Below are 18523 nucleotides of genomic sequence, written 5' to 3' on the forward strand. Positions count from 1 at the left end.
AATGAGTGTATACTTCTATTACAAACTGCTAAAGGCAAACTATTTCTGGCATGGATCTAAATCATAAAATGTTTTACAAAGGACTGAGATTCACCCAATACACAATAAGGTTCTGCAGGCACTAAACTACAGCATCAGATTTTTTAAAAATCCCAGTTGACGGATATCAGTGGCTAATGGAATATTTAATCCCAGGAGTTGATTTATAAATATCTTGGATGTTTCATTCTTGTTAATGCTATTGCAAACATAATCCAGAAGTCACAGCGATCCTAGTCACTCAGCTCATTCTTCTTGCACTGCTGTCGCACAACCTTCACAGGACCATAATATATAGGAACAGAATTAGGCTATTTGGCCCATCAAGTCCGCTTCACCATTCCATCATTGCTGATTTTATTATCCCTCTCAAACTCATCCTCCAGCCTTCTCCCCATAACCTTTGATGTGCTTACTAATCTACAAGAGGTGCAGGTATAATCTGCAGAAAGCTACCTCACGGGTGAAGTGGAGATTCCAGACCAAACTGAAACCAACAAGGGATGCTTGACAGCTGCGGCAAGGCTTGAACGCTGTAACATTAAATCAAGCAACACGGGAGATGAGCTCAATGCCTTGAATGCACGCTTTGACCATCAGAACATCGCAAACCTCCACATCTCCCGATGACCCTGTGATCTCAGTACCCGAAGCTGACATGCGGACTACCTTCAGGAGGGTGAATCCAGTCCCGGCAGGTTACCTGGCCACATACTAAAGACCTCTGCTGACCAACTGACTGGCATGTTCACCGAGATCTTTAACCTCTCGCTTTGGAGGATCAGGCACGGAGAGGGTTAGCAACTTTAAATTCCTGAGTGTTACTATTCCAGAGGATCTGTCCTAGACCCAGCACGCAAGTGCAATTGTGAATAAAACATGCCAGTGCTTCTGCTTCTGTAGGAGTCTGCAGAGTTTTGGCATGACATCTAAAACTTTAACAAAATTCTATGTGTAGTGGAGAGCGTATTGACTCGTTACATCACAGCCTGGTATGGAAACACCAATGCCTTCGAACAGAAAATCCTACAAAAGGTACTGGATTCAGAGCATTACATCACAGGTAAAGCCCTCCCAAGCATTAAGCACATCTACATGAAATGCTGTTGTAGGAAAGCAACATCCATCATCAAAGATCCTGTTGCGATGAGGTAGAAGGTCCAAGAGCCTCAGTACTCACACCACCAGGTTCAAGAACAGTTAATACTCCGCAAACAATGATTTCACTTTATGGATTCTTTATCTTGTTATCTCATGTTCTGTTATTTATTGCTATTTATTTATATTTGCATTTGCGCAGTTTGCTGTTTTCTGCTGGTTGACCTTTCATTGATTTTGTTAAAGTTACTATTCTATAGATTTGCTGAGTATGCCCACAAGAAAATGAATCACAGGATTGCATATTGTGACATATATATATATACACATATATACACACGCACACACACACATACATACACATATATACATATATAAATATATATACACACACACATACATATACACTTCGATAATAACATTTATTTTGAACTTTGAACTTTAATCAAGAATCTATGTGTCCCAGAACACAATCAGGAAAGCTCACCAACACTGCCAGGTTCTGAGGAGGCTGAAGGGAGCTGGACTTTGTACATCTGTACTCACGTCCTTCTACAGAACCCCAAATTGCCAAAAGCAAATTTCCAACTGTCCTTCAGAGAAGAAGAGCTGCCATCCTTGCCAGGTCTGGTCAGTAGAGAGCATCCTAACAAGCTGAATCACTGCTTGGTACAGAAACTGCAGTACGGTGGACAGGAGGTTTCTACAACAGGTAGTACAAACTGTCTTCAGCATTGCTGGCTATCAAGGACATATATACAGAAAGGTGCCAGAAAAAGGCCAGTAACATCATGAAGGATCCCACACACCTTGCTCATGGACTATCTGTCCCACTCCCATCAGAGATGAGGCTATGTAGCATCCAAGTCAAGTCAAGTCACTTTTATTGTCATTTCGACCATAACTGCTGGTACAGTGCACAGTGAAAATGAGACAACGTTTTTCAGGACCATGGTTTACATGACACAGTACAAAAACTAGACTGAACTACATAATAAAAGAAACAGAGAAAGCTATACTAGACTACAGACCTACACTGGACTGCATAAAGTGCACAAAAACAGTACCGGCATTACAATAAATAATAAACAGGACAGTAGGGCAAGGTGTCAGTCCAGACTCTGGGTATTGAGGAGTCTGATAGCTTGGGGGAAGAAACTGTTATATAGTCTGGTTGTAAAGAGCCTGAATGCTTCGGAGCTTTTTCCCAGACGGCAGGAGGAAGAAGAGATTGTATGACGGGTGCATGGGGTCCTTCATAATGCTGTTTCCTTTGTGGATGCAGCGTGTAGTGTAAATGTCCGTGATGGCGGGAAGAGAGACCCCGATGATCTTCTCAGCTGACCTCACTATCCGCTGCAGGGTCTTGTGATCCGAGATGGTGCAATTTCTGAACCAGGCAGTGTTGCAGCTGCTCAGGATGCTCTCAATACAACCCCTGTAGAATGTGATGAGGATGGAGGGTGGGAGACGGACTTTCCTCAGCCTTCACAGAAAGTAGAGATGCTGCTGGGCTTTCTTTACTATGGAGCGGCTGTTGAGGGACCAGGTGAGATTCTCCGTCAGGTGAACACCAAGAAATTTGGTGCTCTTTACGATCTCTACCGAGGAGCCATCGACTTTTGTTTTGTTCACATTAAGAGACAGGTTGTTGGCTCTGCACCAGTCAGTTAGTTCGTTAGTCCATGCAAGGACCACCAGACTTCAAATATTTATAATTATTGTGTGCTTTTTAATAATTGTGTTCTTTAGCTTATTGTGATTTTTGCTGCTGCCTTGGATCATGAGTAATAATTATTTAATTCTTTACACTTGTATATTGGAAATGACATTAAACAATCTTCAATCTTGAATCAACCTCTGCTTTAAATACACCAAATAACTTGACCTCCACAAACATCTGTGGCAATGAATTCCATGGTAATGTTGTGGTTAGCATGTCTCTATTACAGCTTGGAGCATTCCAGAGTTTGGAGTTCAATTCTGCCACCATTCCTGTGGAAGGTGTGGGATTTCCCCCGGGTGCTCAAGTTCCTTCCCACAGTCGAAAAGCGTACTGTGTAGATTAATTAGTCATTGTAAATTGTCCCATGATTAGGTTGGGATTAACTGGGACTTGGGGTTGCTGAATCAGAATGGCTCGAAGGGCCAGAAGGGGCTACTCTGTGCTGTATTGCTAAATAAATAAATAAAACAAATGACTTCATTTTGTCTTGAGATGGTTACTGAGTTGTTCTGAAGGGTGGTAATTCAAGTGCTGCAGAATAACTACCATTCTTTCCCAGGACAGACATGAAGATAAGCTCTGCACAATAGAATGGTAGAATCCCAAATTGCCAAATCCCACATCCATTTTCCAACTGTCCTTCATAGAAGGAGAGCTGCCATCCTTACCTGTCTGGAGATGATTCCAGTCCCATACAAAACAGTGAACTCTTAAAGGACGCATAAATTGAGCGGCACAGACGCATTACGGTTAGCGCTTTACTGCACAGGCTTTAAGATTAGGCTCAGGATTACTGGCACTGTCTGAAAGGGCTTTGTACAATCCCCTCATGACCACATGGGTTTCCCCCCCACATTCCAAACATGTATATTTAAGGTTAGTGAGTTGCAGGCTTGCTATGTTGCTGCTGGAAGAGTGTAGCAACACTTGCAGGCTGCTCAGCACAAACCTCATTGATTTGATTTGATGCAAATGATGCTTCGATGTTCATGGGACAACTGAAGCTAATCTTCCTGAAATGATCTAGGGTACATCATGTCAGGGCATTTAGGAATGGGCTATAAATATTGGCCTTACCTGTAAGCCTACAGGTAGTTTAAGTATAAATTGAAAATTGTCTCACTGTAACACAAGTTCCCATACTGAGATCACCAAACATCAGCTGAGGTATTACCCATGGAATGCCCATGGAAATGAGTTGAAACACTTCCTTAATTTACTTCCCTGGATGTGGGCACAATTGGCATCATAATCACAAGAGATTCTGCACATGCTGGAAATCCAGAGAAGCATCTGCAGAATCTTGTGTTCACGATTTGCTCCTCCACTGCAAAGTCTCTTTGAGGTATCCCTGAAGAAGTTTACATCTCCTCTTTGAGGGGAGTTCAGTGAGACCCTCTCTTACTGTCACATCCCATGATCTCTGCTGCCTTCTGACTCTTCGATCATGTGCTCACCCAGACTCACTACCTCAGACACATGTCCTTCCTGGGTACTTCTGCTTTGTACTTCTTCCCATCCCCCCATCTTCTTATTCTGGTTTCGTCCCCCTTCCTTTCCAGTCTATATGAAGCATCTCAGCCCAAAACATCGACTCCTTCCCATTGAGATCTGATCTGCTGAGTTCCTCAGGCACTTTGTGTAACTGGCATTCTGTCATTTACTGCTCATTCTCAATTGCCCTCGAGAAGGTGAACCTCTGCAGTCCTTCTTTTGAGGGTGTTCCCACAGTGCCTTTGGGGAAGGTTCCAACATTTAGACCCAGTAATGAATGGTGATAAATTCCCAAATTGGAAAACTGTTTCATTTGGAGGGAATCCCATGGGTAATGATGCTCCCATACACTTAGCTACTCCTGTCCTCTTAATGGTACAGACTGCAGGTTTGGTGACTGTCAGAGTAACCTAGATGAGTTATGTCTCCGAGTGGATGTTTTTTTATGCTACGGACTCATTAGTGACCAGGAGCAAGCCAACCTCTCTCCTCTGTACTTGGTGACTGTAGATCAGGAGAGTATAATCGAAACTTAAGTAGCAGCCTCAAGATACTCAAGTAGAGGCTGGAACCTCTCACATTGTTAGCAAGTAGCTGGTTCCCCTGAACATTGGGGACCTGGGCTGGAAGGTGTCAGAGTGCCATTCACCGACTGCCTATCTATCTGTCCTTTTGACAGACGGGAAGAGTCAGTGTACCATGTGCATATGGAATGTGAGAGGTTGCAGCCTCACTGGGTATAGAGGGGAGAGGCCCACTTGAGGGATCTCCTAGTCAGCTTGCTCCTGGGTTTGGCCAAGCTGGTCAATCACAGATCCGCAGCGGGCTGTCAAGGGCTTTGCTTGAGCTGATTGCTTGTCTCTCTTCCTGGGTTATGCCTGTGCTCGGGTGTCCTTGGAGAAGGTGCAAGTGGTCTCTATTGGCAAAATGGTGGAATTCCAAGAACAGTGAGCCTCTCAAGGCCCACCAATGCCCTTGAACATGACTGCAAGAAAATGAATTTCAGGGTAGTATATGGTAACATATGTACTTTGATAATAAAGTTACTTTGAATTTGAATGTGTTGTAGATAGTAACGATGGTATTTTAATTTGAAACTGTAAATAGCTTATGAAGCCCTGATTTACTGTTCAGTGCTTAGCTTTTTAAAAAAATGTTATTTAGAGATACAGTACAGAGCAGGTGCTTCTGGCCCAACGATCCATGCTGCCCAGCAACCCACTGATTTAACCCTAGCCTAATAGAACAATTTACAATGACTAATTAGCCTACTACCTAGTATGTGAGAGGAAACAGGAGCCTTCAGGAAAAAAAACCTATACACACATGGGAAGGACAGAGAAACTTTCTTGCAGAGGATGCCAGGATTGAACTCGGAATTCCAATCCTGAACTGGAATAGCGTCGTGCTAATTGCTACACTACTGTGGCGCCCTATGATTGGTGAATAAACTTCTGTTAAAAAAAGATGAGCACTGTCACTTTGCAGAATGGTACACGTAGCAGCAGTTGCAGAGTGGGATCGCTTAGACAGGTGAATGAGGTGTGTCAATCCAGCCGAATGCCCTGACCTGGATGGCACCAAGGTTCTTAGGAGCTATTGCAGCTGCACTCATCCAGGTAAGCAGAGGGTGTTCCATTACACTCTTGACTTGTTTGTTGGGGATGGTGAAAATGCTTCAGGGTATTAGGAGCATTAGGGCTAGTGAGTTATGGCCATGATATGCTGGTGCTCGAAACGTGGTGATGCTTGCAGGCTGTCCAGCACGAACCTCACTGATAGGAATTGATGCAAATAATGTACTTCATTATATGCTTCATGTACAAATAAAGCTAATCTTTATTGTTAATCTCTCATTTCAGGATTCCCATTTCCTGACCTGTACTTGAAGTTGCATTACTTTCAACTGGTCCAGTTGAGTTTCTGGTCAGTGGCAGCCCCCAGGATATCGCAGTGGGGGCATTTCAGTAATGTCACTGAATAGCCACAGCAGATAATTACACCATCTCATGGCCGTGATGATTATGGCCTAGTACTTTTGTGGCAGGGGTGTTACTTTCCAGATCAGTCCCTAACATCTGTGGCCGTGGCCTGTTCCATTCACCAATGAGACACAAGAATTTGCAGGTGTAGGGATCTCGAGCTCCACTCAAAGTGCTGGAACAACTCATGGATTTGGGCAGCATTTATGGTGGGGGGGGGGGGGGAAGAGGAATAGACATTTGATATTTTGTATCAAGACACTTCATCTTGGGCTGAAAGACAAGAGAGAAAAATCATGTTTAAAAAGGATGGAGGGAAAGGGTGGAGCAAGAACTGGCAGGTGATTTGAGGATCCAGCTGAGGGGTGAGTGGGAATGGCATCAGAAGGTGGGAGATGTTTGTTCATAGAAAACTACAGCACCATTCAGGGTCCTTTGGCCCATGATCTTGTGCTGAACTTACAACCTACTCTGTGATCAATCTAACCCTTCCCTCCGAGCTCTCCATTTTTACACCATCCACATGCCTATCCAAGTGTCTCTTAAATGTCCCTAATGTACCTGCTTCTACCACCACTGCAGGCAGCATGTTCCCCCCACCCACCATTCTCTGTGTATTAAAAAAATGACCTCAGGACCATTCACCTTGAAGTCCAGTGCTGATGCCACTACTCCACAAGCCAGCCCAGCATTCCCACCCCCCTATAATTTTCCAATCACCTTAAAATTAAATTCACCTTCATATTAGCCATTTCTGCCCTGGGAAGAAGTCCCTGGCTGTCCACTCCATCGATGCCTTTTACCATCTTATATACCTCTATTAAGTCTCCTCTCACCATCCTTTGCTCCAAAGAGAAGAGCCCACGCTCACTCAACCTATTCTCATTAGACACTTCCCCTTCCACCTTTTGCTGTGGAATGGCCTGGATACAGTCAACCTGAGAAGGAAATGTCCTATTCCCCTCATCTGACAGACATCAAAACAAGGTTCCACCACTCACTCTGGATTTTTGAGGGGATGAAGATGACAGCTATTTCGCCTCTTGCTGTATAGAATCCACACTGTGACATTGGAAATAGCTCTTCAGCTGCTGGGAAGAGATAATCAAGGAGGATTCTTCCAATGGTGACCTCCAAAGCAGAGAGGACTCTCATCAATTGGACTTCTCTCCTGTTTTGGACACAGTCATGATTACAACTTCTCTGACATCCTCTGGAATGCTTTCCTCTTCCCAGGTCAGGGAGACAACATCTTAAATTTGCATAACAAATATTTTTTACACTAACTTTTAGTGACTTGGGGCAGCCCGGTAGCATAGCTGTTGGTGTAACACTATTACAGTGCAAGCAAATGGGGTTCAATTCCTGGTGCTGCCTGCAAAGAGCTTGTACATTCTCCCCATGACCACGCGGGTTTCCTCTGGGTGCTCGGGTTTCCTCCACATTCCAACAACATGCAGGTTAGTAGGTTAATGGATGTAATTGGGCTCAATGAGCTGGAAGGGCCTGTACCATACTATATCCCTAAATAAATACAAAAGAGAGGCAGGGAATATTTGGAGATAAAGAGGAGAATGCTAAACTTCAGATTTTGCAGGATCAGGAATCAACATTGTGAATGGGAAAGTGTGAGATGATCAGAGGAATGGAGGAACAAATTAAGTGATACCCACACTCGATTCAGCTGCATGAAGGTCTCTCAGTTCAAATTTCTGGTTTCTCTGCATATGGTATAAAGTAAATAGTCCAAGTGACCATCTGCCATTAAACTTTTATGGCCTATGACCTACCTCACTAAAATCTCTTATTGGCAAAACACTTGGGATTCTAAAAAAAATATACTGAAGAGAACAGTACAGCAACAGACCACCTGGACCACTAGGTCAGAACTAGGTGTTCTAGTCTTACTTCACATCAACCCTTTGGTTTGTCTTTTCTGCTCCTTGCTACTTTTGACAAATTGTCCTGGTACAACTACTCATGGTAGAGGGCTCTAGAACTTAAGAACAAAAATCCACCTTCAATCCCTTTTGGATTCATTTTCAGCCCTTTCATTTTGGGACTCTCCCACAAGCGAGAATCCTTCTTCCCACAACTAACTTTCCCAATACCAGGAGACTCTCTCCATCTTCAGGAAACATTTATAGTAATCCTGTGGCTCTCTAGTTAAACTCAGCCCTAGGTTGTGTTATCAGCTTCAGGTTTGTGGAAAGGGAACTGGGCTTTCTGGAGTTGAGAGAAGTTCTGGGAAAGTTTGGAAGGTCTTCTCACCAAGTGACATGGAACGCCTGCCGACACCCATGCCGGTTGCAAGTCATACAGGCTCCCGTTGCTGCCTTGCTCTCTCGTCCTTGTTCTTCACAGAGATAACAGGTCTAAATCCAAAAGGAAAAAGATGGACACTTGTTAATGTGTGCTTCAAACACACAGTAGTTTCTTGCTCACACTGTGGATTCCATTCAGGACAATCATTAAAACCATCATCTTAGAGTGTCTCAACCGACATGCAGCAAGGATCAGAGGTGCAGGTGACTCTGCAAATTATGGAAATCTTGAGCAACAAAACACTGGAGGAACTCAGTAGTCAGGCAACATCTATAAATAAATAGTTAATGTTTAGGGCTGATACCAAATATTGGCAAGGCTAAGGGTTTGATCTCCAAGAGTCAATTTCCAAGTCAGTGAAGCTGCTATCAAGCCTGATCTTACTCTGCAGACACTTGGTATTATACCTAGCTCCAAGATGTGCTTTGATCTAGATCAGGGGTGGGCAAACTTTTTGACTCGAGGGCCACAAAGGGTTCTAAAATTTGACAGGGGGGCCGGACCAGGAGCAGATGGACGGAGTGTTTTGGTAATACACCTCATAAGAGAAAATAAAATATCATGGGATATGTAGAAAACATATGCTTTAATTTCAATTGAAAATGAACAAATGCATTACAACAAAATATCTGTCTTTGAAGTCCCATGGTATTTAGCCATTTATTGAAATGACTTTTAAAACACTGAAAATTAAATGAATAAAATACAGCTTTTTTTTAATAGTAACAGTTATTATTTTAAAGCACTGAAAATTCTGTTATCCTTCAAGATATTATCATCATCACTCTCCTCCTGACTGTTTTTATTTCAAAAACGGTACGAGATGCAGGTCTACTTGTCCTGCTCCTTCTTATTCAATTGTCCCCTGTGCCAAAACTGTGAGAGCACGCCAGTATGCGGAGATCTGTGCTCGCAAATCCCCACAGGCTATCTCCCTTAGTCGGAACACTGGCTAATTGTGAGCCGGTTCGGATGTGCCAGGAAATGGGTCGCCACAAGGTCACAAAGTAAAGCGAAAATGTGGAGTAATACGCTGCACCTCAACAAAGGTCAATGTATATACAGTGCGTCATCTATTGGGAAAACGCCAGAATTGCGGGGAAAAAACGTTAACAAGGTTTATTAATATAATTTCATCAAGTTCTGCGGGCCGGATTACAAAGCTTAACGGGCTGCATATGGCCCGCGGGCCGTAGTTTGCCCATGCCTGATCTAGATATTCCGGCACTAATACCACCTTAACAACATTCACTGCTGCTCACACACTGATCTATATCTTTGCTGCCAGCTTCATTAGTTCTCCCATCTGAATTCGAGTTTTTCCAATATTCCCCACTGATCTCCCTCTGGCACTTAGCCCTACATGCAGGACCTGCCCCAATACCACTTCCCTCACCACCATTCAGAGCCCAAAATAGTCCTTCCAGGTGAGGCAACAATTCACCTGGGAGTTTGTCAGGGTGGCCCACTGTATCTGGTGCTCCTGGTGTGGCCTTCCCTAAGAACTGACATGGATCAGGGGACCGCTTCACTCCGTCTGCCCCAGCAGCCATCCATTTTAATTCCACTTCCCTTTCTGACATAAAACCATAAGACCATAAGATTTAGGAGCAGAACTAGGCCATTTGGCCCATCAAGTCTGCTTCACCATTTCATCGTGGCTAATCAATTTTTCCACTCAGCCCCAATCTCCTGCATCCCCCACCCCCCATATCCTTTCACACCCTGACCAGACAAGAATCTATCAATCTCTGCCTTAAATTTACATAAAGACTTGCCCGCCACAGCCACCAATGCAAAGAATTCCACAGATTCATCCCTCTCTGGCTAAAGAAATTCCTCATCTCCATTCTAAAAGGACATCCCTCTATTCTGAGAATGTGTCTTCTGGTCTCAGACACTTCCATCATAGGAAACATCCTCTTCATATCCATACTATCAAGGCTTCTCACAATTTGATAGGTTTCAATTAGGTCACCCCTCATTCTTCTGAATTCCAGTGAATACAGGCCTAGAGCCAACACTCTTCATATAACAAACCATTCAATCCTGGAATCATTTTAGTGAACCTCCTTTGAACCCTCTCCAATTTCAGCACATTTTTCTAAGATAAGAGCACAAACCTGCACACAATGCTCCAACTGAGGCCTCACCAGTCTTTTATAAAGTCTCAGCATGACATCCTCATTTTTATATTCTAGTCCTCTTGAAATGAATGCTAACATTGCATTTGCCTTCCTCACCACAGACTTAACCTGCAAATTAAACTTTAGGGAATCCTGCACAAGGACTCCCAGGTCCCTTTGCACCTCAGGTTTTTTTATTTTCTGTCCATTTAGAAAATAGTCAACCTTTTCACTTCTACCAAAGTGCATGACCAGATACTTCCTGACACTGTATTCCATCTGCCACTTCTTTGCCCATTCTCCTAATCTAAGTCTTTCCGTAGCTCTCTACTTCCTCAAAATGAACTTCCCCTCCACCTATCTTCGTACCATCTGCAAACGTCACAACAAAGCCATCACCCAAATCATCAACATATAATGTAAAAAGAACTTGTCCTCAGGCTCCTGTGGAAACCACTAGTCACTGGCAGCCAATCAGAAAAGGCTCCCTTTATTCCCACTCTTTGCCTCGTGTCAATCAGCCACTGCTTTATTCATGCAATCTTCCCTGTAATACCATGGGCTCATAGTTTGTTAAGCAGCCTCACGTGTGGCATCTTGTCAAAGGTCTTCTGAAAATCCAAGTACATAACATCAACCTTTGTCTATCTTGCTAGTTATTTCTTTAAAAAATTCTAAGAGATTTGTCAGGGAAGATTTTACCCTTGTGGAAACCATGCTGACTACGGATTATTTTATCATGCACCTCCAAGTACTCCAAACCCACATCCTTAACAATCGACGCCAACATCTCCCCAACCACTGAGTTCAAACTAACTGGCCTCCAAGTTCCTTTCTTCTGCCTCTCTCTCTTGAAGGAAAGAGTGACATTTGCAATTTGTCAGTCTTCTGGAACCTTTCCAGAATCTAGTGATTTTTGAAATATCATTACGAATGCCTCCACAATCTCCTAAGCCACCTCTTTCAGAACCCCGGGGTGTACACCATCTGGTCCAGGTGACTTATCTACATTCAGACCTTTCAGTTTCCCCAAGAACCTTCTCCCCAGTAATGGCAACTACACTCACTTCATGATTCCTGACAACTGAAACTTCCACCATACTACTACTGTCTTCCACAGTGAAGACTGATGCCAAATACTTGCTCTGTTCATCCGCCATTTCCTTGTCACTACCTCTCCAGCATTGTTTTCCAGTGGTCCAATATCCACTCTCCCCTCTCTTTTACACTTTATGTATCTAAAGAAACTTTTGGTATCCTCTTTAATATTACTGGCTAACTTACTTTTGTATTCCACCTTTATCTTCTTAATGACTTCTTTAGTTGCCTTCTGTTGGTTTTAAAAAGTTTCCCAATCCTCTGACTTCCCACTAATTTTTGTCCTATTGTATGCCCTCTCTTTGGCTTTTATGTTGGCTTTAACTACTCTTGTTAGCCATGGTTGAGTCATCTTGCCTTTAGAATATTTCTTCCTCTTTGGGATGTATATATCCTGTTCCTTCCAAACTGCTTCCAGAAATTCCAGCCATTGCTGCTCTGCCATCATCCCTGCCAGTATTGTTTTCCAATTAATTCTGGCCATGCCTCTGTATTCACTTTACTCCACTATAATACCAATCTATCTGACTTTAGCTTCTCCTTCTCGGATTTCAGGCTGAATTCAATCATATTGTTATCACTTGACCTTAAGCTCTCTGTTCAATCCAGTTCAATCCAGAACAGCTGATCTCCTCATGGGCTCATACATGAGCTGCCATCTCATTGGCATTCCAGAAATCCCCCCCCCCCTTGGAATTCAGCACCAACTTGATTTTCCCCAATCTAGAGTCCCCATAAAAAGTGTTCATCCCCGGAAGTTAAAATGTTTTATTGTTTTACAACATTGATTCACAGTGGATTTAATTTGGCTTTTTATGACACTGATCAACAAAAAAAAGACTCTTCCGTGTCAAAGTCAAAACAGATCTCTACAAGGTGAACTAAATTAATTACAAATAAAAAACACAAAATAATTGACTGCATAGGTATTCACCCCCTTTAATATGATACACCAAATCATCACTGGTGCAGCCAACTGGTTTTAGAAGTCACATAATTAGTTAAATGGAGATCACCATGTGCAGTCAAGGTGCTTCAACTAATTGCATCTGGAAGGTCCAACTGCTGGTGAGTCAGTATCCTGGCAAAAACTACAACATGGAGACAAAAGAACACTCCAAGCAATTCCACAAAAAGGTTATTGAAAAGCATAAGTCAGGAGATAGATACAAGAAAATCTCCAAGTTCCTGAATATCCCTTGAAGTACAGTTAAGTCAATCATCAAGAAGTAGAAAGGATGTGGCACAGCTGTAAATCTGCCTAGAGCAGGTCGCCATCAAAAACTGAGTGACCATGCAAGAAGGGAACTAGTGAGGGAGGCCACCAAGAGACAACTCTGGAGGAGTTACAAGCTTCAGTGAGTGAGATGGGAGAGACTGTGCATACAACAACTGTTGCCCAGGTGCTTCACCAGTCGCAGCTTTATGGGAGAGTGGCAAAGAGAAAGCCACTGTTGAAAAAAATTCACATGAAATCTCAGCTAGGGTTTGCCAGAAGGCATGTGGGAGACTCTGAAGTCAGCTGGAAGAAGGTTATATGGTCTGATGAAACCAAAATTGAGCATTTTGGCCATCAGGCCAAACGCCATGCTTGGCATAAGCCGAAAACCGCACATCAAAAACACACCATCCCTACTGTGAAGTATGGTGGTGGCTGCATCATGTTGTGGGGATGCTTCACTGCAGCAGGCCAAGGAAAGCTTGTGAAGGTAGAAGGTAAAATGAATGCAGCAAATTACAGGGAAATCCTGGAGAAAAACCTAATGCAGTCTGCAACAGAACCGCAACTTGGGAGAAGATTTATTTTCCAGCAAGACAATGACCCCAAGCATCAAGCCAAAGCTACACAGGAATGGCTAAAAAAACAACAAAATTAATGCCCCAGAGTGGCCAAGTCAGAGTCCAGATCTCAATCCAATTGAGAATTTGTGGCTGGACTTGAAAACGGCTGCTCACTCAAGATCTCCATGCAATGTGACAGAGCTTGAGCAGTTTTGTAAAGAAGAATGGGGAAAAATTGCAGTGTCCAAATGTGCTAAGCTGATAGAGACCTCACCACACAGACTCAAGGCTGTAATTGCTGCCAAAGGTGCATCTACCAAATACTGACTTGAAGGGGATAAATACTTATGCACTGTACCTGCATATTGAAATCCCCCGTGACTATTGTAACATGGCTCTTTTGGCATGCATTTTCTATCACCAGTTGGAACTATGGACATTTTGGTCCATAGTCTTCTCGAAGATCATGATGCATCTAGTCTTAGACTGGAGGAGCAAATCCTGATATTCCACCTGGGTAGCCTTCAACCTGATGGCATGAGCATAGATTTCTCCAACTTTTTCCCCCTCTCTTGTCTCTCTTTTTCCATTCCCCATTCCAGTTCCCATCTTGCTCCTTCACTTCTCCTCACCTACCCATCACCCCCCTCTGGTACCCCTCCTCCCATGGTCTACTCTCCTCTCCTATCAGAATCCTCCTTTTTTAGCCTTTTACCTCTTTCACCTAACCCCTAACATTTTCTCAATTCATCCTGCCTATCCCACTCACCCACATAACCTGGTCTCACCCATCACCTGTCAGCTTGTACTCCTCTCCTTCTCCCCACCACCTTAATCTGCCTTCTTCCCCTTTCCTTTCCAATCCCGATGAAGCGTCTTGGCCTGAAACATTGACTGTTCAGCCCTTTCCATAGATGTTGCCCAACCTGCTGAGTTCCTGCAGCACTTTCTGTGTGTTGCTCTGCAGAATCACTTGTTTCCAATGTATTCCCTTTCACCCATTAACTCTAAAATCACTGCTAATGCTGGCTTCCAGTGGTATTAAAATTCTCAAGGCACAAGAAACTGCAATTCTGTAATCTGTAGCAACACACAAGATGCTGGAGGAACTCATCAGCTCTGTGGAGAGAAATGGTTTGGGTCCCTTGACTTTGATTGATCAAAAGTAGAATCTCAACCCAAAATAGATGCTGCCTGACCGACCGAGTTCCCACAGCATCTACTGTAGTGCGGGTTGAGTGCCCCATATCCCAAAATCTAAAAACCTCAGAAATCCTTTTTTTTTGAGTGCAGACATGACATCACAAATGGGAAATTCCACAAGGTGCTGGGAAGGTTCCCTGGTGATATGCAGATCACTGCACATCACAAACAGTTCTGAGAAGTGACCTCACACACCCTGAGTGGGGTCCTGTTGCTGCCAGTTTGTTTTCAGCAGTTTTCATAGCCAGACCTTTATGCATTACTCAGTGATTTCCATGTATTTTGCGCTTATTCTCTGTTCTGTGCTTTGAAGATATTGTTCAAAATGTCAAAAAGGCCTGCAGTTACCCCTATGGGTAATAGTAAATAGCAAAAGAGGAAGCATTTATGTTCATCAATAACACAGTTGTTGGAAAAACTTATCAGCAGTATAAGTGTGAAGCATCTGACAGAAGAGTATGGTGTTGGAAAGACCACCATCTATGACCTGAAGGAACAGAAGGACAAACTGTTAAAGTTCTATACTGAAAGTAATGAACACAAATTAATGAAAAATAGAAAAACCTCTGGCCTATGAATATGTTCAATGATGATGATGAACAGAGTGATGAGTTTGAAGGATTACGTATGTCAAATGAGATGTTGGAACTCCTTACATAATCAAAAGGGATACCTTCAGAGTCCATCAATAAACTGGAGAAAGTGGATATCGAAGACATTTTTAACATCAATAATGAGATTCCGGTTGTTCATTCAATGACCGATGGTGAAATAGCTGAAATGGTTCTGAATCAAGGTGATCATGATATTAATAGTGAAGACGAAGATGTTATTGTTAATACAGTAGAAAAATGCTCATAGACAACATGGTGAAAATATGTGATGGACTTACTGGTTAGAGCAGTACGTATTCATAGCAGAACAAGAGATCATGTTGGTTATAAAATCAAAGAAAAAAAAATCGCAAGCCAAACTCCCTTGTTAATCAGGCAGACAACACTGAAAGAACCATTTTAAAAAGTCATCTAGCAGACACCCTCCACATCCAAAGAGCATCCACTTTCAGGTCCCTGAACTGCAATAATGTACCCTCTCCCTCAAATTTCAGATCTCACATAGTTGTTGTGTTTGGTGTGGCATTTTTCTTCTTTTGTAAACAAAGAACATCACATATTTTTAGTAATGACAAAACTTTTGCACAAAATCTGAATTTCACCTCTAACTAAAATCTCAAGTTTGAGTATAACATGACCAGTGTCATTATTGCACTAAAAATAAAATGTTGACTTTTCAGTTTTCATTACATCTACCTACAATTAAATTGTCTTTTGTTTAATACCTTACATAAAGCCTCAAAAAAGTAAAATAGAAATACAATGTACTGTAATATTTTCATCAAAACATTGCATTTTAGGTGGAGACTGAAAGCCTGCCATTGTTTGTTGTTGATACAGGTATTCTCCCGATGCTGCAACTTTTGCTACTTTGCATACATTATCATTTCATTATATCAATGGCATGAAATAATTTTTACTGTTAAGTACATAGGTGCAATGAACAAACAAGACAAAGGCTGCTTACCAGTAGCACATAAATTCAGATGGTGATCCCAAGCTATCTCATTATATATTCTAAAATTCAAAAAGTCCAAAACCTGAAACAGTTCCAGCCCAAGCATTTTGGACAAGAGGTACTTAACTTGTATTAATATCCTTAAGGCACAAGAGACTGCAATACTGGAATCTGCAGCAATACACAAGTTGCTGGTGGAACTTAATGGCCCAGGCAGCAACGGTGGTTTGGGTTCCTTCATTTGGATCATTCAGAAGAAAGAACTTAACCCACAATAACAACTGTTCACTTTCCTCCATTGCCCAAGATCCTCCAGCATCTCTTGTAATATTAAAATTCTCCTTGTCTACAAATTCCACCATGATCTCCCATCTGTGTGGGGAAAAAAAAAGCCTTTTCTCATCTTCAATCCAATCCTGCTGCCAGGAACTATAAATCTGTGCCCCTGGTTTTTGTCAGTTCCTTGTTGGGAATTAAGCCCTTGCTATTTGCTCTCTCTAGGCTCTCAGAATTTTATACACCTGCAGTTTACTCTTCCCACAGCCTCCTGTGTTTCAAAGGAAATAAATTCCAGCATACTTAATAAGACCATAAGACATGGAAGCAGAATTAGGACATTCGGCCCATCAAGTTTGTACACTATTCCATCATAGCTGATTTATTATCCCTCTCAACCCCATTCTCCTGCCTTCTCCTTGTAACTTTGATGCCCTGACTAATCAAGAACTTTAAATATACCCAAATAATTTGGCCTCCACAGCTGTCTGTGGCAATGAATTTCACAGATTCACTACCCTCTGGCTAAAGAAATTCCTCTTCATCTCTGTTTTAAATGGATGTCCCTCTATTCTGAGGCTGTTGCTTCTGGTCCCAGACTCACCTAATACAGGAAACATCCTCGCCATATCCACTCTATGTGGGTATTTCAATATTTGATTGGTTGCAATGAGATCATCCCTCATGCTTCTAAACTCCAGCAAGTAAAAACTCAGAGTCTGCTCTGCCATCCCATCAAGGCTGATTTATTATCTCTCTCAACCCCATTCTCCTGCCTTCTCCCCATAACATTTGACACTCTGACTGATAAAGAACCTATCAATCTGAATCTTTCCTCACTGGGTAATAGTCCAGTTTGAAGACAATGGAAGCAGGAACAAGGACAACAGGGAAGCGTAGATAGGGTGAATGTGCATAAAATTATGGGGTGTACATGGGTAAATAACATCTTTTTCCTCAGTGCTGAAAAATCAAGAACTAGAGGACATAAGATGAGAGGGGAAAGATTCAATAGGAACCTGAGGGCAATTTTTTCCACAAAGATGGTTGTCCATCCAAGGAATGAGCAGCCAGAGAAAGTAGATGAGGCAGGTACATTAACAACATTTAAAAGGTACTTGGACAGGGACGTGGATAGGAAAGGCTTAGAGAGATATGAGCCAAACATGGGGAAGTGGGATTGGCATAGGTGGAAATCTCAGTTGGCCTGGACCAGATGAGCCAAGTGAACTGTTCCCATGCAGTGCAACTCTGTGACGATTCAAAGGAGACCCAGCAAATATCAAAAGGGAAAATCTTGCAGGATGGTGGGTGGGAGCAGGGACTGATTTCATCTCTCTCACTAAGAACCAGCAGATTCCATACCATGCAGACGGCCTCCTCGGGGACTGCAAGCTCCAAAGACCACGAGAATGACCATTCTTGAGGCCAAGTGGACAAAGGAACAAGCAAGGTAAGGTTGTTGATGGAGGTATATAACAGAGCTAACACGTTACATGGATCAGAGAGAATACCCGCGGAGAGACGGTGGAGCTGTTACCTTGTTGAAGCGTTCATGGGGAACGTACTGCAGTACAATGGGCTCCATGCTTATAACATTAGCAAACTGCACCTCGGGAACATAGAGGGCACACACCACGTGGGCCCAACCTAAAGACACCAAACAGAACAAAATGGTTCAGTGTGCTGTACCTCCTATTCACAATAACATAGTACTTGCAACCACCTCACTGTGACATACTTCTACTTGTTGAAAAAGTGGCCTCTACCATAATACATGTAGTTATACATAGCACAAACCC

The 18523-nt window shown here is 42.7% G+C and overlaps 1 protein-coding gene across 6 annotated transcripts in view; it reads right to left on the reverse strand.

The window, feature by feature from the left end:
• The window catches only part of LOC132384979 (protein AF-10-like), a 379099-nt gene that overhangs the window by 304935 nt on the left and 55641 nt on the right, over positions 1-18523 (reverse strand). For all 6 annotated transcript variants that reach the window (XR_009509047.1, XR_009509048.1, XM_059956683.1 and 3 more), the window contains exons 4-5: positions 18262-18371; positions 8611-8714 (exon numbers count right to left, since the gene is read on the reverse strand). Coding sequence is in view for 4 of the 6 variants with exons in the window: in XM_059956683.1 (XP_059812666.1) it covers positions 8611-8714; positions 18262-18371 (214 nt within the window). In the remaining 2 variants the exon portion in view is untranslated. The remainder of the gene's footprint in view (positions 1-8610; positions 8715-18261; positions 18372-18523) is intronic.

The sequence above is a fragment of the Hypanus sabinus genome, chromosome X1 (genome assembly GCF_030144855.1).
Source record: "Hypanus sabinus isolate sHypSab1 chromosome X1, sHypSab1.hap1, whole genome shotgun sequence".
In the NCBI taxonomy this organism is placed as follows: domain Eukaryota; kingdom Metazoa; phylum Chordata; class Chondrichthyes; order Myliobatiformes; family Dasyatidae; genus Hypanus; species Hypanus sabinus.